This window comes from Rhopalosiphum maidis, chromosome 4 (assembly GCF_003676215.2).
Source record: "Rhopalosiphum maidis isolate BTI-1 chromosome 4, ASM367621v3, whole genome shotgun sequence".
NCBI lineage: Eukaryota > Metazoa > Arthropoda > Insecta > Hemiptera > Aphididae > Rhopalosiphum > Rhopalosiphum maidis.
In genome coordinates, this window is record NC_040880.1 from 31,265,128 (window position 1) to 31,290,213 (window position 25,086).

The following is a 25,086-nucleotide window of genomic DNA, read 5'->3' on the forward strand; positions in this document are numbered from 1 at the left end:
TATGCACTCACCCACATTCAATTTTGATAAATAAATGGCTTATTAGTAAAGTGTTATACAACAGTATTACTCTCTCACCATATTGGAATTATAATCTGAGCAAGAATAGGGAACATTATTATACAAGGAAACATAGAGAAACATAGAGTTTTCATCTTATGTGTATGAATTCTAAGTATATTGATATAGATAAATATATTTTTTTATAATTAAAAGAACGATACTGATAACATTTAGAGAGAACTTCTGATTATTTACTTATTTTTATTTGATGATGGACAATATAAAAAAATGTATCTATATATATTTGTTTAATGGCAAATTTTTAATTATGTATAATAACAACAGATACAATGGTTTATGCATTTATTTTCTATACATTTATATTTAATATTGTTTTAGAAATTTAATTAAAATGAAACAATTTATTGAAATACTATACTTACATTTTTTATCTGCATAGCGGGAATTGCTAAGATCTTGAAGTAATGTGTCAAGTTCAGAAAGATTATTGTTCAACGAAGATGTCATTTTTGATGATTTAAATTCATTCCTAGGTTGTGTTGGCTACAATAAAAAAATCAACAATTAATAATTTGTTTATTCAAACCTTATATTTATTAAAAAAAAAAATTCTGTTTAAATATTTCTTATCAATGAGTAAAAACTCAGGAATGTTACTAGATAATTGTTTCTAAATACAAGACAAGCTTAATATCTCAAAATATTTTTTATGTTTGTAGAAAAATATACAAGGTGATTCACTAAGCAAGCTCAGCCCCATTTATTTTTTTCAATAATAAATTTATTTAAATTATGATTTCTGTAATTTTGAAGTATATCTACTTATAAAGACTCTATTTTAAAATAATTTTATTTTTGTACCATTTATGGGGTATTCAATGGTGATATACTGATACTAACTTTTTTTTTCAAATGAGAACTATTCATCTTTTTTTGACATTTGTTAAACAGATGACTTTTTGAAAATATTGATTTACTAACTATTAAGTAGTTATGAGTAATTTATCTTTGTGTAATAAGAATAATAAATCAATAATATAATATAATATAATATATAATATAGCTATTTGAAAATTATAGTAATTAATATCAATCTATTAATGTTTTCTAATTTGTAAAACTATCCAAGAATAATAAGTACTATGTGTATTAAATATTATAACACAATTTTAAAATTTTATGAATCATAATATGTAAAAACATTGAACAACTCAGAAGCTACTCATCAGACTTTGATTTATATGTATTACAATTAAAAAAAAAAATCATCTGTTTAGCAACTTACAATGAAAAAGGGTGTTTTTCATTAGGAAAAAAAAAGTTATTATCCCTTTTTTATTTAACTACGGTTAAAGTATTAAAAAATGTAGCCATTAAGGCATTAAGCTTATTTAAAAATTCCAAAAATTAGAATTTGAATAAGTTCATTATTAAATTAAAAATTGGTGTTAAATACTTGGTGAATCATTCTGTACAGTGTATAGTATACACGTATTATGTTTCAAAATAAAATTCAACAATACTTTTACTGAATATTTTATTGAACTACAGTAAACAGTATAATATGTACGCGAAACTCAATTTCAACTTAAGAAAACATAATAGCATTTTCATTTAAATAATATTAAAGAAAATGTTGGTAGGTATTTCATTGAAAATATTCATACCGATAGTTCTTGTCGAACCGCAGGATTTGAAGTTGACCTTTCAATCTTGTGAGATCGAACCGTAGCATATTCAGGTGGTTGAACTGGACTATGTGCAATCGGTGAACCAGCAGAAGGCAATCGAGACCGAACGCCATTAATACTCCCATATCCTCCGTTGACGCCACCGTTTAATTTGTTGGTCTGCTGTATTGTGCTTTGCAGATCCGCAAGCAATGCATCTAAATGAATTTAAAAATATTTCATTTAATATTATTTATAATAAATTATAAACGGTAATTTTTGAACATATAACAAAAATTATGTATCATAATATAAAAGCTAAACCTGTGAATTACTGAATTAGTGCCAACATATATAGTGCGCCCAATGAATATACTAATATATAATGTATGACATGTACATAGTATTATAGGAGTTCCGAGTTAGTACCTATATATAGAAACATGTTTTATCCTCCGCACATATTTTTACATTCGTGTTTAATGTGTATGATGTGGCAATCTGAGTACTCTACATCCGCTAAATAAATTACCGGATGAAAATGACCAAGTTTAGCATAGTTATTAGTTAGGCGACATTATAGGCGGATCTGTAATATGCGGTAATGCGCATTTTTATACAAGGAAATCGCAAATGAGAAAACGGTATTTTGCCACGATCATTCATCATTTGCATGTCAAACACACATAACATATTTATGAATAGTACAAAATATATGGGCGCGTACAAGGTGCGTTAAATTAGACTATAATTAAGTGACACGACGTTGTAGTATGTATATACATAGATGATTTGGTTCATAAAATAAAACCAATTTTAAAAGTAATTTTAACTCAATTTCGTACGTGAGCCATGTGAACAGATGTTAAAAATAAAATTTTAAACATAATTTAATATAAAAATTAAAATTTTGAAACTTCGTATTCACAATTTTTAAGTAAACATAAAATCACCACAAAATTATCATTATTTTTGAAACTCAGAATTCTAGAGCTATTAAGATTAAAAATAGTTTAAGTTATTAAAAATGATCACTCGCTTTTACATTTACAAAATGATACTATAAAAAAAATATTACATTTTGGATTATACTTAGTGATCCTTATTATACCGAAAAATATAACGCATCATCAAATAAAAAATATTACTATTGATACTTCGTTTACAATACGTCTAAAATATAAGATGATTATTGTCAAAATATTATAGATTAAACATATTTATAATTATGAACTTTGACTATGCTATTTTTAAATAGGTAACATATATTAATGCAAAAGTATTAACATTCTAGTCTGATAATTTCAATAATACGTTTTCAATGATATGTATAAGGAATAAAAATATAAGATAATATATTATGAATTATGATTAATTAAATAATTTGGTCACGAGTTATCATATAGCTATGACATACCCAGTAATCATATTTAAGTATGAATAATTTGTTTAAGTAACTAGGTAACTGTAAAATTAAACTATAAAAAAATTTAATCGGAATTTAAAAAAAATATAAAAATACAAAATACATTAAGATATATTATGTTAAAAGCTTAAATTACGTATTGTATTGTAATTAACTTAAAAAAAAAAATACTAATTTAATTATTAATATAAAATTTAAATATAAATATATGAATGAACACCTATAATTATTATAATTAAGAAATCTTCTTTTAATTAATTCTATTTACAAGTTTAGGTGACCAATTTTATAATTATTAGTTAATAGTTGTAGGTATTCGCTATAATCATGCCAAAAATTAATAAAAAAAAAAAAAAAAAAAAAAAAGAGCTCATAAAATGTATGTTCTTACGCAAAGTACAAGTAATAAACATAAATATAGAATTACGAAATATCATATATATATATATACTATTTACTACTTGTTGATTGTATTTTTTTTCTATTATATTGTGAAATATAACTAATATATAAAAATATGCTTTGTAAAGCGAAGTTTATAGTTTCATATTTTTCATACATATTGAACAATTTTTTTTACACAGTAATTAAAGTTACACTGAATATTATTATTTATTATAACATAATTTACCTATATAAGATGATTTGTCGTTTTTATGTATAACACAAGTTCCACTGTCCATTTCCCACGCCTATGATTTTATACTAAAATTTAAATAAATATACCTGTATAATGTACGTATATATATATATAATGTAATATTCGCGTGTCATAAATCGTCAATGCCATTTTAAAACGCAATCATTGTTGAAGCTGGGTACGAGTCCGTAGTGAAAACAAAAACTGTATGTTTATGACATGAATAAAATGCACGTTTAAGGTGTGGGTTTTTACGCACTATATCAACCGCGATATTATAGCCCATCAGATTATGAATATAATACCCACGTTCATGACAAATTCGAAGAGCTGCACGCAGAAAACTGGCTAATTTATATCGAGGCCAATAGAACCTAGAGGATTTGTTTTTAAAATAGAAATAGAACCAAACACCTTTTTGGATCAATAAGCTACGCTCAGCGTGTGTAGGCGGCGTGCGTTAAGCCACGATAACAATATATAAGTGTATAAAATATACAGGCTAACGTTATTTGCGGAATTTTTTTAAGTATTACGTTTGGAACGATCCCAAAGTTTTTGTAAAACTTTTAGAAAATTATTTTTTAAAACGAATTTTAGTTAAACGCAAAATTCTAAAGATGCAAATTATTTTATGAAATAATAATATTATTAAACGCGCGTAGCTACATTGGTATAAGTACGCATAATTACATTTTCAGTCAAGGTTGCCAAGTAATAAATATTTTACCTGAATAAATAATTAATCTGTATACCAAGTAAAATAATATATCTAATAGATATTATTCAAGAAAATCACCGGCAGTGATCCGTTTTAATATAAAAGTTTCTACCGATACTTAATAGGTACACTAAAATTGGAAGACCTAAGAATTAAGAACAGATATTAATTAACCGGATGGAACTTGTGGAATACCAAAAACCGTTTTAAAAATATGTAACAGTATTTTAATTTATTTCTATTTCATGCACAAAGTGATGGTTTATACAACAACAATGATAAATAATAAATTATACAATATTACATATTATTAGTATGCATTGTACATAATCTATTTTGATTAAATAATTTTTATGAAATATTTTTTTCATCGAACCACATATTTTAATTCATTAATTTTTGATTCTAACTTAGATGACTATCGAGTATACTTTTCTTATTAGTTATTATAATGAGTTATTTTAGAACAGTAAATAAGTATAAGTATTTATGTTTCAGTCACAACTTATAAATAAGATAAAAAAATTAATATTATAGTTATAAATACACTATGAATTTTGCACATATTAAACCTACATATTTTACATAGAATTTTATTGATTTTAGTTACTTTTGAAATCATTTTATATTATGATGTCTAATTTGAAAAATAATAATCTTAGAGACTTAAAAAAAAAATGCATTGACTCATTATGTAAATTAATATTTTAAGGACGTGATGTAATGTCAAAGTATCAATAATTTCATTAACTATTTATTTCAAAAATCATATAAAATTAATGTTTTAAAAAAAAATTGTCTATATAATAGGTCAAAAATATAATACGCTAACAAATCAAGGTAAGTAAAGTGAGATAAATGCTCTATATAAAAGTCACTTATTACAGCTAATATTAGAACGATATGTGCTACAGCTTATTTTTTATTTATTAAAGTACAAAGAAAGTTCAAAAATTTTATGTGACTATTGTGACTATAATATCTTCAATGGGAAATTTAACTAACACAGTATTTAAGACATGTTATTATATTATTAAAATATAGTTCTCTAACAAAATGTTCAATGATCGTAAAGAAACAAATTTAGGAAAATTCGAATAGGCTTATCGGATTGTTTGATAGTCTAGCATATCCAAACAATTCAGTGGTATTTGAAATCATCGAATTATTCTATAGTTTATGCTAACACGAATAATATTCGATAGAACTAACAATTCAACAGTGCACATCGTTCAAAAAAATGAAGAAATGTACAGTAAACTCGCTTATAATAAATATTATACAATAATTAAAAATTTACTAACCGTTCATTTTCATTTTTAATTATTATTAAGGTAAATACAATAAGAATTATTACAAACTTTCACGATATAAACGAAACTCGATGAACCAAACAACTCGATTTCAGAACACCAACTGGTTGTTAAAAGAGACATCCGGACCAAATCGAGATCATCCTACACAGAATTGAATTTTTCACAATGATAATATAGTAATATTAAAAAAGGGAGAAGTCTGTAGGCGTCAAGGTATTTTGCTAAAGGTGTTGCATTTTGCAGATATTTAATAGCTAAGATAGTAAAATCAATATGACAAGCTCTTTGCGCTAAGATAAATTACTTAGAGCAGATATGATCAAAGCTTTATTTGCTCTTTCAATATTTATAACTTTTAAATTGAATATTAAACAACAATAATATAGAATAAATATGAATGTGGAATCTTATAAACCATATAAACCGGTTTTATGTATGTTTAATTGTGTCCATTTACATTTATCTATTTCTGAATATAATATTTTGTATTTAATGATAAGTAATAAGTGATTGTAAATATGATTGATAATAATGTAAATTTATTACTAAAAAATCTATTGCACCTAAAATTTAAATTATTATTTTCTTCCAAAATTTAAAATTTTAAGTCTAATAGATACCGATAAACGTGATCTGTTTTTTTTAAATTTATTTCTAATAAATAAATCGACGTTTGAGTATCTACATTCTACATGTTAAGCATAAAAAATCAAAAACATATAATATATGCCATATACCTTCATTTTACATCGAAAACGCTTTTGGGGGTTTATAAATGTAAAATGATACTGTTATGTATAATTAAAGATATAAATAAAATATGATAAAATATATACGTAGTGAAGCATATCGCCTGCAACAGTTATGTTAAATGAGCCGTGATGAAATTACGATATATTTTATAAGTTACTTTTTTAATCTAATAGTACCTATGTAAAAACTTTTTTCACTATTCTTCTGTTACTATAATATTCTAATTTTGTAACGTAATAAAAATCTAAATTATTAGTAGGTACAAGTAAAATATCTTAAAACTGTTATTGATTACAATAACGTGATATATTAACAAACCGAATTTAATAAATAAAAAACAAAATTACAGCTTGCAAAAAGTTAGTAGGTACTCGTATGTTAATAAATTATTGAACAATGTACATATAATATACCTGTGAGTACTTTAATACTTATAAAAAGTTACATCATTAAATTATGTTTAACACAATGGAAATAATATAATATTTTTAATTAATTATTACTAGAATAATTAATAGTAAGGAAAAGGTTTAATATAAAAAAATAATTTGTAGAAAACCTAATCTACAAAACAGTTTTGTAGTATAATTAACAATTATTGTAACTGCCAAGTATAATAAACGTAAAGGACGTTAACCTCCAGCTTCTCCAGGTTCAATATTTTTGCTAAAAATAGTTATAGTGCAGACATGTTAATTTTTACTTTTATAAGAAAGGATGAGAAACTTAAAATTTCCAAAGCTGTCAAGTTTTTGAAATTAAATTAAAGATTTTAATTGAAACTTATCTGATTTTATTCAAATTAAATTAGTTTTAAACTATTGTATTATTAATGTATTTGAAGCTTTATAATTATAAAAACTATATTAATAGCTATAAAGTTATTGACTGATTTAAGATAATAATTATAGGTACAAACTACAAGTAAATAATATTTATAAATTAATAAGTAATAATATTATACAATCATTGACGGAAAATTTATTAATGAGATCATGCAAGGTTAATATTAAAATTATTTATAAAATGTTTATCAATTATTTTCAATATAGTTGATTTTACTAGAAAATTATAATGTGTCGTAAAAATCAGACTTATAATTGTGTTTGAATATCGAAAGGTATATACTAGAGGTGTATATGTATATTATTAGTATTTCATATGAAGTTAACTTGCGGTGACAAATTATATTCTCTTTACATGTTTTTAGTCAATACCTTAACCTTCAAATATTTAAAATAATTATGTAATATAAGGTTATATACTATATTATTGTTATCTAAAGAAAAATGATTTATAGTTTATGACAAAGCAATGGACCATTCATCATTTTTAACTCATTTTATATCATCAATTTTTTTCAATATAATTGTATTTAGCTTTTTTCCAAATGATTACGTAGGTAATACTCTCAAACATACTTTCTATTATACGAAGTCAGTTCTGCATTCAATTTTAATAGGTGCCTTATTTGGAATCTACTTTATATGGGTTTGGCCTACTTTAATGCGTCTCACAAAATGTCGCACACTCACACCACATGTAGTAAAATTCTGTTAATTAATAAATTAATTACAATTTATCAAGTTATCACTTATCACGAAATATAAGTTATTGAAATATAAATAAAACTAAGTTATTTATTTATTATTATTATATACTAACTAATAACAATTATCAACATCGCGCATATAGCTTATTAAATCAAAATTATTTATAATATATTATATAATACATTTCACGGTACACTCATACTGATACATAATATATACTAAATTATGTATTTAAGTTTCTATACAGAATACACACATATAAATATTAGGATTGTAGAGATAATATCATTAGATTAAAAAATAAATAAATAGGCAAGATAATATTCTAAAGGATTTTGGCATAAAAATCAAATCAGTTAACAAAAATGAAATGAAAATTTTGGCAAATGTAGGTTATACACAAGAAGTTATACATGTATACATAGATTATGTGAATGAAAATAATAAAACCCATCATTTTTAAACGTCTATTAAAAAAGTAACATAAGCTAATGTAAATAAACAAACTCACATCCTGGTTTTGAACCATTTTTTCGTGTACATCTATACGGTTGATATGTGCCATGATATTGTTGAGGCTGTAGTTTTCCATAAATATTTTTATCCATTTTTGAAGTTGACAAATAAATAATGCGCCAGCATAAAATGTTTGTACACTCATAAAAATCAATTTACGAATTATATCGTTACCTACCTAACGAAAAACACAATACCACCAACGGGTAACGTAGAACTGGTACTGTGTGTGCTAAGGGTCCTGATTTCCGGGATTTATTTTTATCGAATAGGAGTCATGCCAGATTCACTCTATCCGTGTGTCTACTAAACATTTTATTAAAAACCGTAGAAAAAATAATAAAAATTAAAGTAAAACAACTCAGCAAATGAACAAAACACAACGCGTGTGTCAACGGACACCGGACAAACTGTTATGGGAGATACTATATTACTATCCTGAAGGCCGGTGTGAGAATCGGCAAATAAAAAGTTAAACCACAGTCAGTACTATACATATACGACGTTCTAAACGGGATTATTTTATATCAATAATATTATGAAGACATGTGGTAAATTTAAATTTAAAGTGGTTTTATGCAACAATTTTTATACTTAATAAAGGATAAACTATGGTATTGACTGTTAATTAATTAAAATAATAACAATATATAATTTATCATTTCCACCAAGTAGATAACAGAAGGCGCCCTTGTTGAACCATTACTCACTCATAATTACAAACCATTTGTATCGTTTTTATTATTATTATGTTACCTACCACATATTATGAATTTAAAATTAAGAATTTATTTTATTCTAAAAAAAAATTAAATCATCATTAATATATACAATCAAATAAAAAAAAATATAAGTGTTTAAATATGTATTTATAGTTATTATTATATTATAATATGTGTGGTACTATTTATTACATTTATGTTTTTCTTTACTTGCCAAATTGAGTTTCGTTTTCATTGAACAGTGATCATTATAAAAGTACCTAGTTTACCGTAATAACTGAAAAAAAATCATACCTTAGAAATATTCGATTTACACATAGTCAAATGTTGTATTTTTATCTAATTTCAAATAAACTAGCTTCTCAATCCTTATAGAGTGCTTTAAAATATTATTCCAATTTAATTGATTTTAAGTTTTTTTTTATTTTTGATCATAATATTTGACCTTAAAATATGTCTGTAGGTACTAGTTCATGGGTATGATAACCTTAAGAAATTCAACCTTCTATACTCTCTCCGCTATATGCATGTGTTTAAAACGTTCATATGTTTATCTGTTACTTGCCAAATTGTGTTTCGTTTTCATTTAACAATTTGATGTGAAATAATATAAAAATAAATTTTTTCTAGTTTATTTTTTGAATAATTGATGATTCTGGGTAAACCATATTTTTCCATTTCTACCTAAAGCAGCGTAAAGAAACGTATGAGCAAGTAAAACAGGAATGTGTTAAAACCCATCCTGAAAATTACTAATAATACAAATAATTATCACAAAATATTTAAGGAATCTTATACATTATACTCATTGAAAGCTTAGACAGAATATAATAGCATAATACCCTCATTTAACTCACTTCGGCACAAGTTAATAAATTATTATTTTTTAGCTACAGAAAATAATTTTTTACAATTACACTCGATTAGCCCAAAATTTAGTCTAAATATTCATAAAATATTAAATTCGTTTCAGAATAACCATGTTTTGAAAATAAAAAAATTACCAACTAAAAAAAGGGGGCAAATATAGATACCGCTCTGCTAGCCTGCAGTATGTATCGACTGGGTTACTGTAATGATAATGGAAGTATTTAATTTGAATTCAATAATATATCATTGCATACGAAAAACGATCATAAGCGGAAACAGTCTATCAGCATATGCCCTACATCACTATTTTTGATATTCCAATCAAAATAATGTATTTTACTATTAGTACATTACATCAGTAGGTTAATTTTTTTTTTTCCAAAAACATGGCATTTATTTTATTATTATATATAATAATGATAAATATAATTTATACCATATTATATAATTATTGTTATTATAATTTGAGTCAATACCACCTTACCATAAAATAGTGTGTATACGTGGTATAAATAGGTAATATCTTAAAACTAATCTACATATTGCATTTGAAAATTTTAATGCGTTAAGTAGAATTCATAATACATACACGTAAAAGTTTTAATACTATATGAATAATGTTTTTAAATTATAACAAATAATGGGATGTGTAATCCATCGTTAAAATACGTAATTTTTTCCAAATATGAACTTTAAATATGTACAAAAATAATTGTTTTTGTATATTTTTTTGTTCCAGTTTGGTTGTATGAATTACTTAAATGTAAAAAATTTTATTAAATTTTCATAACTAAGCTATACAAATTGAAAATTGTTTACTAAAAACTACTTGGTTGTAAATTTTTGTGATTTTGACGAACTTAGTTACGATTTGTACTTCAAATATATATAAAATAAAATTGTGACTGTATGTTTTTAATATTTTATTCAGATAAAAGAATAACTTATGTAGGATCTTGTATGAAATTGTCAAAAATTTTAATTCAACAAATAATTTTTAATTAACATTATTAAAAAAAAAAAACACTAAAAAAAATCATGAAATAACTTAAGAAAAGTTAAATTATTTAGTCAAAATAAATAGTTAGATTTCAAATTATTGGAGGAGCAGTAAACGAATGTATTTTACAATGATTTATTTTGATTCTGGTAGCAAATTAAATGTAATTGGTACTTTGGTCAAAAGTAAAAACGATTAGTTTTTTTAGAATTACAAAAAAACAGGGATGTACCTATACAGAATACCACTTTTTAACAAAATCGAGTTGGTTATTTTATTATCATTCAAAAACCAACACTTAAAATGTTCACAAAATATTAGCATTTACTATAGACAATATATCATTTTTTAATTTTTTAAATAATTTTAAACCATTTAAAAGCATATGAAATTTTTTCGAAAGTGATAATCAGTGTCCTCAATGTAGTTTTAAAAAAAGTTTACGTAAAGCCATATGAACTATTATGAGTTATTTAAATACAAATATTTACGAAATTTAATATTCACATATCATACTTCAAATAATAATTTAACATTTTGAGGATTTTTACTGATTTAAAACTACAGTGTTTTCGTAAATATTTCAATATACATTTCATATTTTCAAAGTAATCAATAAAAGCCGGGAAAGATACAGAAATGACCTAGTATTGAGGCACTAAACTCATGATGTTATAGTATAATGAATAACATTGAAAATATAAATCAGCAATCAGTTTTGGTTGACTTGAAACTTTACGAATTACGATTAGCTTTTTGAATTTCCCACTCTAATGATAGTTACATTAAACATATTATTTTTACATATAAAGAGAAAAATAAAAAAAATTAAAAGATTTGTTACTGTAGAAGTGTAGATTCAAAACAAGATTTTTACCGTAGGTAATAAAATAATATATTTTAGATCTAGATAGAATACTTGTATTTGAGTACGCAAATCTCAAATATTGAAATAGATATTTTCTTAAAAGAAAATCAAAATATACATTTTACTTAAAAAAAATATAATAAAATATTAAAATTACAATGCTGTAATTAGAGCAGTGTATTATATTATGCATGTGTTATGGACGTTATGGTGCACAAAGAGTTTGAGTGAGTACATAATTCAAGGTTAAGAAAAGTACCCATCCACTATTTATTTTGATATATGTAAGAAAAATGTTCTAGTTAGCTCAGCAATTCTAATTACATAACTTTTATTTTACATATTTTAAATTAAGTCTTATAAAATATAGATTAGATACCTGACCCCAGATGATCGACTTTTGTTAGTATTTTGCTTCCCCAGAGGGGATGCTAATTTTTCCTGTTACCAAATTTATTTTAATGTTTTTGTAGCTACTTGCAGTTATTCATAACTCATAAGTAGATTAAAAATAAACATATTATCCTATTTTTGAATCAATTATTAACAATAGGTAATATAAATTTTTAAACGATTATAAACCGATTTAATAAGAATATTAAATCACACAAGGTAGGTATAAAAAAATAAAATGTGTACAACGTAGAAGTTTTTTTGGGAGGATTAAGAATTATTTAAGAGTCGTGCTAAGCCACCTCCTTCTACCACGATCACCACTGATGCGATTTGTACAATTATACTTTTAATCCATTTAAAACCGACGGAGATGCCTAATTTTTTTCAACACTGCTAGTCTGGGACAAAAAAGAAAAAAAACACTAAATTTGCAATATCTTCGATGGCTCGATCATAATCGACTAAACGAATACACCGTTACGATACTTGTCATTACTCGTTATTATAAGTACCGACCTACTATAGCTGTTAGAAATTTACGTCTTACACTACGTGTACTATACTCAGTCCTACAATATTTTATTGATCACCGACAGTCCTTACACCGCGGGGTTTTTACTCAAATCACATTCTAAAAATTCCTAACACAATTTTTAAGTTTTTTGTATGTACATTGCACGTATATTCAATACGCACAACAATTGTATGACGTCGACGAGTCCAGTGATAACAACTGCAGTTCGTTGACTAAATATTATTAGGTATCTGTACATATCTACGGCAATAAACTAATAACTAATAACTCACCTAGGTCATCCATTTTCGTCGCGTCTCTGCAATCGAATCCCAGTGTATAGCGACGTCTCCGATACTACGGTCACGGTGATATTAATACTATAATTATTACGGAGTGCACGTACTGTGAAGAAACCGGGCACATCGGCGTCCTGTTACGCGACGATATTGTGTTTGTGCATTTTTCGTCGAGAACGAAAACAATCAGAGAAGACGTGCGCTGTGATGGAATTCCGACGGTTTTTTTGTTTATAAAATTTCTTTTTGCGTAGGAATTTCGTTTTTATCAGTCTCGGAGAGAAATCATAATAACATTATACGTTTATACCTACATCTAAGTAAACAGTAATCTCTTCGGCCTCGACGTCCGCCAATGTTTACGTACGCGTTATCATATTATCACAACATCCTGCATATTCTGTCAGTACGCGTTATCAGTATTGGCGGAAATGCGACGTTGCCGGTGCAGCGGTCGGTCAAGTCGGCGACCGAGCACGCGTATCTGTTATCACGTCTATTGACTGTTAACGAATCTCGTTTACGACACCCACGCATCGCGCACCCTCCCCGTCTACCCACCCAACGATTTCACCGTCAACCCATCGCCCGTAGCACCGCGGCTACACGAGTCGTTACGTCCGACCCTTTCTCCCCTACGCCGCCCAAACAACAATCAACAGGCTATTTTTATCCCCCGTAACACATGCCCGCGATGAATATACATATATAATATAATAACAATATCATTATCAACTATTTTTATTATTATTATTATCGCCGCCGCCGCCGCCGCCGTCGAAATTTCCGTCTTCGCCGCAGCACCAACACTGAGCACTTTGAACAGACCGCGGCGAGACGATGCCCTTCCTCCTCTACGACTGTTGTAGTACGAGCACTACGAACAGTAGTAGCAACGGCATCGTCGTCGTCGTTAGCAGCGGCCGCTTCTTCACCAGTCTTCCGACTCGACGACCCTAGTTTCAATTGCAATCGTGCCGACAAAAATAGTTTTTCGGGATAGAGGTAAAGTCTCGTCCGAGTCAATCGCCGTACGCCTACAGTCGCCCTCGCCGAGCAATCTGACGAACACGCGACTGACTACTGACCTACACACGTCGCGGGTGGAAGCATTATAACGATGCCTCCGGATATTAGCGAGTGAGTACGCGACCACCAAATATCATTATATTAAATATTATTTTATTACGATAGTATTAACTGCCCGTGTACGACGTGATCGTTCGTGCAGGGGGACTCGGTTATCGATCGGACCCGTATCATCGTCGTAACGATAAAATAATAAATTACTGTTTAATTATTGTTAAATAACCACCCCTATGGTAGTCGTACGCGCGTAAGCGGCGACAAATTATTGTACAGTCGTGTCGTGCCGTCCACCATGCCGGGTGTTTGCAGCGATCCAAACTTTTTCGAGACCACTGTCGAGCCGCTGCTCGCGGCCGGCCGCGAGGGCGATCTGTGCGAGTGGCTTAAGAAGAACGGACTAATAGCCAAGGAACAGAAGTGCCCAAATAACGAGTGTCTGACCACAGAAAAGATGCAGTGGCATCGTGCACGAGTTGTTGACAAGTTCAATTGGGTGTGCCTGGAGTGCAAAAAGAAGGTGCCTGCCAGGCACGCGTCCTTCTTTGCCGACTTCAAATGCGAATTGGGTTATGCCTTGAAAGTCATTGACAGTAAGTGACAATCATCAGTTAGCTGCATAGTATTGCGGAAATGTGTCTTAAACACACTCAACGCAGATGATTTTTTTTCACAGGTTGGTGCAAGAATATGCCACTCAGTGACGTCAGTGGAGAAGGTAGGACCAAAGTAAATGTAGCCAAACGTATTTACAACGGATGCGCTCAAGTGGCCGAATGGCAGTTGAAAAAAATAGTCGGCGACTTCAAACTTGGTGGCACTGATGTTGTTGTCATCGTAGATGTGTTTCCAGATGGCAACATGAGTTTAGAAGTACCAACCACATCTCATAATAATAATTTTTCTAAAAGAGTACTATGCATTGCTGACACGGCCCATGTACCTGTTCGCGTTTGGGCAAGCCTTCTTGATGGATCTAATAAAGTAAAACAATTATTATTTATATTTATTCAATTAATAAGATTTCTTAAAATTTATACGGATGTTTTTTGGACTTAGGAGAATTCTAAGATTGTGGAAATGGTCAAAAATCACGTAATGCTGGGTTCTACTATTGTAACAAATGAAATGTTGTATCCATTATTGCATAATTTACCTGGAATAGGAGAAGTCATAAGCACAGAAGCATTGATGAATTTGGACATAAATCATGATCATAAGTCTTTAAAAAATTTAGGTTTGTACATCTGATTAAATTTCATTGAACCACCGAATGCTTACAGATGGTTTTCTGTTTAGAAACTATATGGGCAACTACTGTAGAAGCTTGTATTCAATTACAAGATATGTCTACAACTCATGCTGAACAACATCTATATGAACTACAGTGGAGACAGATGTATGGATTTATTGCTCTTCCATCCATGATACAGCAGATTGTTGAGTATACAGCTTACAATAACCCAATATGTCCACCTTTGCCGAGCATATGGCCTACAAATTAAATCAATTGATAAGTACAAATGTTAGTTTATTGCTAAACCCACCGTTTAATATTATATACATGGTAATTTTTGTCAATTATTGTACGACACTACGACTATTATTAAGTTTTGAAGAAGTTAATTTTATAAATTTTATTCATAACCATTTTGTTTCACACATAACAATTCTATTAATGATATTTGGCCACAATTTTATTTTTAAAAGAAATGATATTTTGCTGAATAACAAGATTCAAATTTTTTAATTAAAATAATTCATATACTACAGAAATATTTAGATTTTAAATCTGTTTTTGTGTTCTGCATGTTAGCTTAATTATCTAATCCAGGGCAAACATAAAATGTTTTATAATTTTTAAATTTATACTTTTCAAATGAATATTACATTTTATAATATTAATTGACCTTAAACATTATTTTAAAAAGTTAAATATTTTTCTCTACCCTTGACGTATTTGTACTAATTATTTTCTTTGAAAATATAATTATTACATATTATTATTATTTAAAAATTAGTTCATACATTTTTTAAACTATCAATTCATTTGAGTCAATGCTCTAATTAAAATTAAATAATACACATTGTTAATATATGTTATTGGGATACATATCAATAATATTTTGAAAAATAATAATTATGTAGTTGCCTACATTCAATTTCTCAACTTAATATATTTTGATATTGCAATAAATTAACTATACATAGTTTAAACATTCTTCAGAATTTTATAACTATTTTCCAATTGATTAGAAAAAAAATTGTTTTTCAAGTAATATGATATTAATAGATATTAGTGTAATTGATATTGTCAAAGACTGGTTTTTTAACAAATTTTTACATTGTTTTGTTTAATTAATTTGGTGCCATTCTATAAGTTAAATAAATTAAGAAAAGTATAGAGCTTAAGCAATATTAAAATGATAGATAAATATTTATAAATATTTAAAAATACAGGGTATTTCAGCTATAACCAAAATAGTGTCTTTTTTATTATAAAATATACAGATTAAGCATACTTGTGATTTTACACCAATAATGTTTTCCCATATGTATTAAAGACATAAAAATCAGGGTTAATGTTTAATAATGGACATCAATTGTATACTTATGGTAGATAGTTACTCCATTTTTATTTTTTACATCACTTAACATTGTTAAAGTCTGTTATTCAGAATTAATGTAAATAATTTTTAGAAATAACTTAAAAATATAGTTTAAGTTTATAATTAAATTTGTTTATATGAATGCGCTATATAAGTTCTTCATAATCGATTTTAAGCACAAATATTTTTATATAAAATATATATAATCAAATCAAATGTGGATACATAGGCTATATTATATTAAATGCAATATTACTAAACCAGTGAATTATTATGTATAAATGTTGATTAATTTGTGTGTTCTGTTCTACCGTGTGATACATTTTTATTTTTATTGATTAACGTTAATTTTTTTTTCAAATTGTTTTTATTTAATAGAGAATGGAAAAGTTAGCTTTAACATTTGTTTATATTTATTTTATTAGTTAAATGTGTATCATTTTGTTTTAATTTGAATATAAGAAGTTATATTATTTTACAACTTATTTATTATTTATCACAAAATTAAATATTCTATTAACATATTTGAAATTATTGTATGTTGCCAAATTGTTTCAATTATCAAATCATTTTTATTAATGTTATCTTAAAAATATGTTACTTAATGAAATTGTTAATTTATAATAGCAACAATAATAGTACTTGTCAAGTGCCTTTTTACTGTTAATATTATATCTAAAGCTCAAAAATATTCAATTTTTTTGAATTATTGTACAATTGAAATGTTATTAAATAGTATACTACACAAAAATTCTGCTCAATGATATGAAATTGCTGCAAAATTCTAACATTAATAGTATTCTACCCTTGGTTATCCTTTAACATTTTGTTTAGTAAATTTATTGTTTGTTTATATCGTGTCCTTTCAAGTTTTAATCTATTCCTGTTATTAATACCTAAATCCTAATTGTTTTCTAAACTGAATCGTTATTACATTGCTATTGTTTGCCTTTTTTTCAATGTAAGACTTAACTTATACCAAATGCTTTTATTTTTACCATTTTGTATTGTCTCATTATGTTGAAATATTATTTAAATGTGTTACTTATATTCTTAATATAATTTTCATTGTACAATTAACATAATTTACCAGTAGTAAAAAAATTTAAAAATTATTAATTTATTTTTCAAATACTCCACTTTAAGCAAAACATGTTTTTAATGTTTTTATACAATTGTAGATTGTTCCTAGTAATTTCAATTTGAAATGTTGTTTTCCATTTTGTACATTACATCAATTTTTTTTTTCATTGTGTTTCATTAATATAAATGTGTTATGTCTATAATATTATTAAATAGGAACTTATTTATTTATTTTTATTTTTTTATCAAAATATCAATGTTAAACATTTTTTGAGACTTAATTATTTTAGTATTTTTTTTTTTTTAAGTATTTTAATTATTTTTTGCCGTGTTAAATTGAACTGTTTAATACATTTTGTTTAAAACTGAAACTCACTGTCTTCCTCTACCAAATGACTAATTTTTATTATAATAAATGATTTACAGTTCATATTTTAATGTTTGACTGTTAAATATAATACAAAATATTGTTTAATAAATTAATCCTATGTTCTATGTATATGGGGTGTCATATAACATACACTCTACCGGTGAATTTATGAGTATAGTATGCATCTACCTTAAATAAATGTATTGAAAAATTATATCATTTACCTAGTAAATCATTTTAAATAATTAAAAAATAATAATAATTAAAAAATTTGCTTGTCCAAAAAATTGTCAAGAATGATGAATATTATTTTGTTTTATACATAGCAACAATTCAAATTACCTAACCTATATGTAAGACGTAGGTATAAATTCATGGCAATTTCACACTTTCGGCGTTTTAATTATTTGCCAAATGCACAGGTATAATTTCTTATTAAAAAATGTCTGATTCATTCGTCACTACTCACTACTTATAATTAAATAACAAATTTTTGTCAACATATTAAGTGTATGGCTACCTGGCTACGTGTATTGTACTATTGTAGTGTTGCACAATAATAGAGACGTATTGAGCGTTTGAGCAATTGAGCCCATACAAAAGTATGTTTTTGTAAAAACAAAATGTGGAAGTATTGTTATCGAAAATCATAAAGTATTAGGCCATAAAGTTAAAGTGTTCACCGAAGTAAAAGATAAAACTGTATCTAGATAAACTTATGCCTGTGTAAAAACTAAAAACAGGCCGGTCGCAGGTAGGCCGCATACTAAAAATATATCAGCCTATGTAATATGTATAAATGTATAATGTATTACACACACTTAAATTATAATACATTTCTTTGTTTAAAAATTTTAGTAATTAGTGTAGGTAAAAATGGTAAAATAACTAATAAATTATTAATTAGTACTAATAGAATGTACATAAGTCATAACCAGGCACGTACATAAAAAAAAAATTCGGAGGGGGCTTACAAAATGTAGTAAAACAAATTGTGCCACACCATAATAAAACAATTTTTTCCTCGTTAATCAAAAATATTTCGGGGGGGTTGAACCCCCAAAACCCCCCCATGTATATGTGCATGGTCATAACTAATAACTATAGTAAATTTATTTTACCACCACTATTTCCATAATTAATAGCATTTTATCATTCCAATTATAATAATTATAACATGAAAATTTTCATGAATATTTTAATCGTGCATCACGTCACATGATTCATGTGTAATCTTGCAGCAATGTGATTCATATACTCATGTGCTTTGTTCAATTTATTTAATTCAATTTAAACAAAATTAAAATCAAAAAAAAAAATCGAATTTAGAGCGACTAGTTTATGAGTTATACGTATTTAAAGTATAGACAAACGGAATGGAGTGGTATGGGGTTACCCCGCAAAATTTTTGTCCTCTACTCCGCTTGACTAAACTTTAAATACGTATAACTCATAAACTATTCGTCCTAAAGTCGATTTTTATGTATCAAAATACTCAGACAATTATTCTGCTTCGGAATATGAAATTAAAACTCTATGTTGTCATTCAAAAAAGTAAAAACTTAAAAAAATATTTAAAAATATAATTTTTTAATAAAAACGTAGTCTTTATTACAACTTGTAAAAACTATGTAAAAGAATACTTTTAAAAACATGAATACTTTTTGAAGTAATGAGTGTTTTATGATAAATGAATCACCCCGTATATATTAATTAAATATTATATTATTATTATTATTATTATTATTATTATTATTGTATTATTATATTAATTAAATATCATCTGAGTTCAGAAAATAAACTGCCAGCTTCATTGACAACTAGTTTATGTATATTTAGCAATATAAGTAGGTATATTTGTATAGGTATTTTATTAAAAATAATATTAATTTAATTAATTTTTTTTTTTATTCAGCTCTAAAACAGGTGTCCTATTAAATAATTATAATAAAAAGATATAAAGTGGTAATACTCTGTTATATGCCTGTCGCCTATTCATTTTATGACGAGTACGTCACTTTTATAGGTGTGTTGAATTTGAATTTATATCTAATTTTAAAAATATAATTCGTTTTAAACAGAAAACTATTCTAAGCGGAGACGGTATATTATATAAATTCAGTGACATAGTTACGGGGGGCGCAAAGGGGGTGCTTGCCCCTCCAACCACCCCTGAAACTTTGGTAATTTAAAAAACTGTATATTAAAGTTGTATAAGAAGTTGCATATAGTATTGATCTATAGTGTATCATTATATTATAATATTATATTGTATTATTTTATTATTTTCATTTACTGAAATTAATCACTAATTACTACTTATATGGCTATATACTTGTCTATTTGACGTTATATAATCCATGATTATTATGAACAATTTTGAAATTTTGCCCCCCCCCCCACCAACTAAAATTCATAACTATGCCACTGTATACGTTTATAAAAATATTGTAAATATACATTTTTTTATATTTTTAATGAGTAAATTAACAACTTATTAAGAAATTATTAATTCAATTTTCAAGGATTTTGACTCATTTATCAATATTTGCTATTGAAAAACACTAATTAAGCACGTAGATATAATTGTCTATAAAGAGCCCAAAACAAATTACAATTATTTGAAAATTGTACCAATTACAGAAAAAATGATAATATAAATACTTAGTAAACATTTTAAATTTGAATTTTAAGAAAATAAAAAATCACTTTTATTGAAAACTGGTTAGTGTAAAAGATTAAGAACATAATGATTTTAAAGGAATTGTAGCCTATGGTTAATAAAATCCAAATGTGTACAATCACATATTCACATGCAAACATTTGTATTTTATTATAAGACACAAATACCTACGTAACCAATGCGTCAGTAAATTAGTAAAATATAAAGTTTCAAATTTACATGAAATAAAAATAAAATCATTAATAAAATACACAATAATTAGTAAATAAAATTATATATAAATTCAATGTTTTAAGTAAAGTAATAGATACATACAATATTTCTGGCAATATTAAACTTGACTCGCTTTTGTTAGTGTCTTTGTAAAATAAGAACTAATATAACTAACTAACTACTTGGAGTCTATTTATAACAAATCAAAGGACATTTTTTTTTCAAAACTATTTTATTTTTATACTTTATAAAACGTTAATATTTCTTGGTTCTTGATATAAATAATTATTTAATTGGTATTTAATAAAAAAAATATATGCAAGGTATCTATAAGATAAGAATAACAGTGTTAGGTAATTTTCCACACCACCTTTATTATTAAACGACATACAATAACATTGTCCGTATCGTTTAATAACTTTATGAGGTATTACACGAGGCGCGTCTTTTTTATTGTGGTGTCCCCAGTAGGCCTAATCCACATCGTAAGCAAGAACGCATCATATGCAAGGGCGTATTTAAGTAGGGGCTTTGGGTCCAGTTGCCCAGAACGGCAAATTTTTAAAGATTTAGAGGGGCGAAAAATTTTAATTTCGTACTTTATGAGTTACTGGCGCAATGACGTCAATCATTAATAATGTTCACAACAAATGTGTGCCATAGAGGTATAGAATACTGTACTATTTATATAACATGGTATTCTATGGTATTAACAGTTTAATCATTGCGCGGCATAGAAGTTTTTTAATTTTTTTTTACTGGAAGGGGGAGGCGGCAAAATATTTGTTGCCCTTATCTTAAATTTCCTAAATACGTCACTGATCATATGAATGCATTCAATTCATAAAAAAAAAAAGTACAACAACTAGAACTACTACTAATAATACTATATAATTTGTTTCAATAAGGAAACCTAAGAATAAAACTACGATTTTCGCTATTCTACAAGCTACAAAAACGGGTAATATGTATATTATGTGTGTTGCCGGCCGGCGATAGTCAATGTGTTGGATGAGTGGATGAGAGATGAGCTATTAAATAAATGTAAAGTAATAAACTACTTAAATATTATATACTACATCATTACAACTACAATATATACTAATAATAATATTAAGATGAGCTTCTCGTCGATGCTGCCAATCTTCCTCCGGGTTGAAACGAAGCCGAGTGCCGCCGACACATTTCCCATCAGTTTTGTGACAAATTCTTCTTCACTAATAAATATTATATATAGTATACTGTACCTACTACGGTTCTAAAAATTTTAATATTATACAAACAAATCCTTTCGACAGTTGATTATCAGTTAAATTTGTTTTTGCTGCAGCCAGACGTCCTCCGTGTTGAAATACAGCCGACATATTTTCCATCAACTTTATGACGAATTCTTCTTCACTAATAAATATTATATATTTGTATATAGTATACTGTACCTACTACGATTCTAAAAATTATAATATAATACAAACAAATCCTTTGGACAGTTGATATTAAGATGAGCTTCTTATTGATGCTGCCAATCTTCCTCTGGGTTGAAACGAAGCCGAGTGCCGATACATTTTCCATCAGCTCAATGACAAATTCTTCGTCGGTGGGTGATCCAGCCAAATGTTCGGTTCCTATAAAACTTCAACTAATGTGCTGATTAAATGTAATTTAAACTTATAATATAATACAAACAAATCCTTTCAACAGTTGATATTAAGATGAGCTTCTTATTGATGCTGCCAATCTTCCTCCGGGTTGAAACGAAGCTGAGTGCCGACACATTTTCCATCAGGCTTTTGACAAATTCTTCTTCCCTAATAAATATTATATATTTATATATAGTATCTATACTGTATCTATTACAATTCTAAAAATTATAATATCATACAAACAAATCCTTTTGACAGTTGATTATCAGTTGTATTTCTTTTTGCAGCTGCCAGACGTCTTCCGTGTTGAAATACAGCCGACATATTTTCCATCAACTTTATGACGAATTCTTCTTCACTAATAAATATTATATATTTGTATATAGTATACTGTACCTACTACGATTCTAAAAATTATAATATAATACAAACAAATCCATTGGACAGTTGATATTAAGATGAGCTTCTTATTGATGCTGCCAATCTTCCTCTGGGTTGAAACGAAGCCGAGTGCCGATACATTTTCCATCAGCTCAATGACAAATTCTTCGTCGGTGGGTGATCCAGCCAAATGTTCGGTTCCTATAAAACTTCAACTAATGTGCTGATTAAATGTAATTTAAACTTATAATATAATACAAACAAATCCTTTCAACAGTTGATATTAAGATGAGCTTCTTATTGATGCTGCCAATCTTCCTCCGGGTTGAAACGAAGCTGAGTGCCGACACATTTTCCATCAGGCTTTTGACAAATTCTTCTTCCCTAATAAATATTATATATTTATATATAGTATCTATACTGTATCTATTACAATTCTAAAAATTATAATATCATACAAACAAATCCTTTTGACAGTTGATTATCAGTTGTATTTCTTTTTGCAGCTGCCAGACGTCTTCCGTGTTGAAATACAGCCGACATATTTTCCATCAACTTTATAACGAATTCTTCTTCACTAATAAATATTATATATTTGTATATAGTATACTGTACCTACTACGATTCTAAAAATTATAATATAATACAAACAAATCCTTTGGACAGTTGATATTAGGATGAGCTTCTTATTGATGCTGCCAATCTTCCTCTGGGTTGAAACGAAGCCGAGTGCCGATACATTTTCCATCAGCTCAATGACAAATTCTTCGTCGGTGGGTGATCCAGCCAAATGTTCGGTTCCTATAAAACTTCAACTAATGTGCTGATTAAATGTAATTTAAACTTATAATATAATACAAACAAATCCTTTCAACAGTTGATATTAAGATGAGCTTCTTATTGATGCTGCCAATCTTCCTCCGGGTTGAAACGAAGCTGAGTGCCGACACATTTTCCATCAGGCTTTTGACAAATTCTTCTTCCCTAATAAATATTATATATTTATATATAGTATCTATACTGTATCTATTACAATTCTAAAAATTATAATATCATACAAACAAATCCTTTTGACAGTTGATTATCAGTTGTATTTCTTTTTGCAGCTGCCAGACGTCTTCCGTGTTGAAATACAGCCGACATATTTTCCATCAACTTTATGACGAATTCTTCTTCACTAATAAATATTATATATTTGTATATAGTATACTGTACCTACTACGATTCTAAAAATTATAATATAATACAAACAAATCCTTTCGACAGTTGATATTAGGATGAGCTTCTTATTGATGCTGCCAATCTTCCTCCGGGTTGAATCGAAGCCGAGTGCCGCCGACACATTTCCCATCAGCTTTGTGACAAATTCTCCGTCGGTGGGTAGTCCATGATCAGCCAAATGTTCGGTTCCTATGAAACTTCAACTAATGTGCTGATTAAATGTAGTTTAAACTTATAGAACAATTTTAATGTTTAAGAAATCTATGTTGGTGTTCTTTTATTTTTGAATTTAAATTAATTTTAAGTTTTATATTCATAATTTATTATAAAAATGTAAACAAGAATTAAAAAGATTATAGTATATTGCAGTTTAACTTTCTGTTCGGTGGCCACCTTTTTAATTCCTCACTCTTTTTTATAAGAAAGTTAAACAGCACAATAGCTATAAAAAATATAAATTTAAACATAAACAAAGACGAACTAGCTATGAGATAAGAAAAAAAATTGAAAAA

General features: G+C 27.1%; 2 protein-coding genes across 7 annotated transcripts in view; one reads left to right on the forward strand and one right to left on the reverse strand.

The window, feature by feature from the left end:
• LOC113550316 (paxillin-like) overlaps positions 1 to 13,644 on the reverse strand; it is a 30,205-nt gene extending 16,561 nt beyond the window's left edge. The window contains exons 1-3 of one of the 6 annotated variants that reach the window (XM_026952057.1): positions 8,615 to 9,016; positions 1,692 to 1,912; positions 447 to 567 (exon numbers count right to left, since the gene is read on the reverse strand). In XM_026952057.1, coding sequence (XP_026807858.1) covers positions 447 to 567; positions 1,692 to 1,912; positions 8,615 to 8,711 — 439 coding nt within the window. In that variant the 5' untranslated portion in view covers positions 8,712 to 9,016. Of the gene's footprint in view, positions 1 to 446; positions 568 to 1,691; positions 1,913 to 3,751; positions 4,055 to 5,785; positions 5,897 to 8,614; positions 9,017 to 13,282 lie in introns of those variants that run through there. The other 5 variants (XM_026952056.1, XM_026952059.1, XM_026952060.1 and 2 more) reach the window with 5 other exon arrangements.
• Positions 13,645 to 13,810: 166 nt separating this feature from the next.
• Positions 13,811 to 16,229, forward strand: LOC113550318. Its single transcript, XM_026952062.1, has 5 exons — positions 13,811 to 14,428; positions 14,615 to 14,967; positions 15,051 to 15,358; positions 15,434 to 15,611; positions 15,674 to 16,229. Exons 1-5 carry the CDS (start codon positions 14,409 to 14,411, stop codon positions 15,877 to 15,879), a joined length of 1,065 nt encoding a protein of 354 aa, XP_026807863.1. The 5' UTR covers positions 13,811 to 14,408; the 3' UTR covers positions 15,880 to 16,229.
• The last annotated feature ends 8,857 nt before the right edge of the window (positions 16,230 to 25,086 follow it).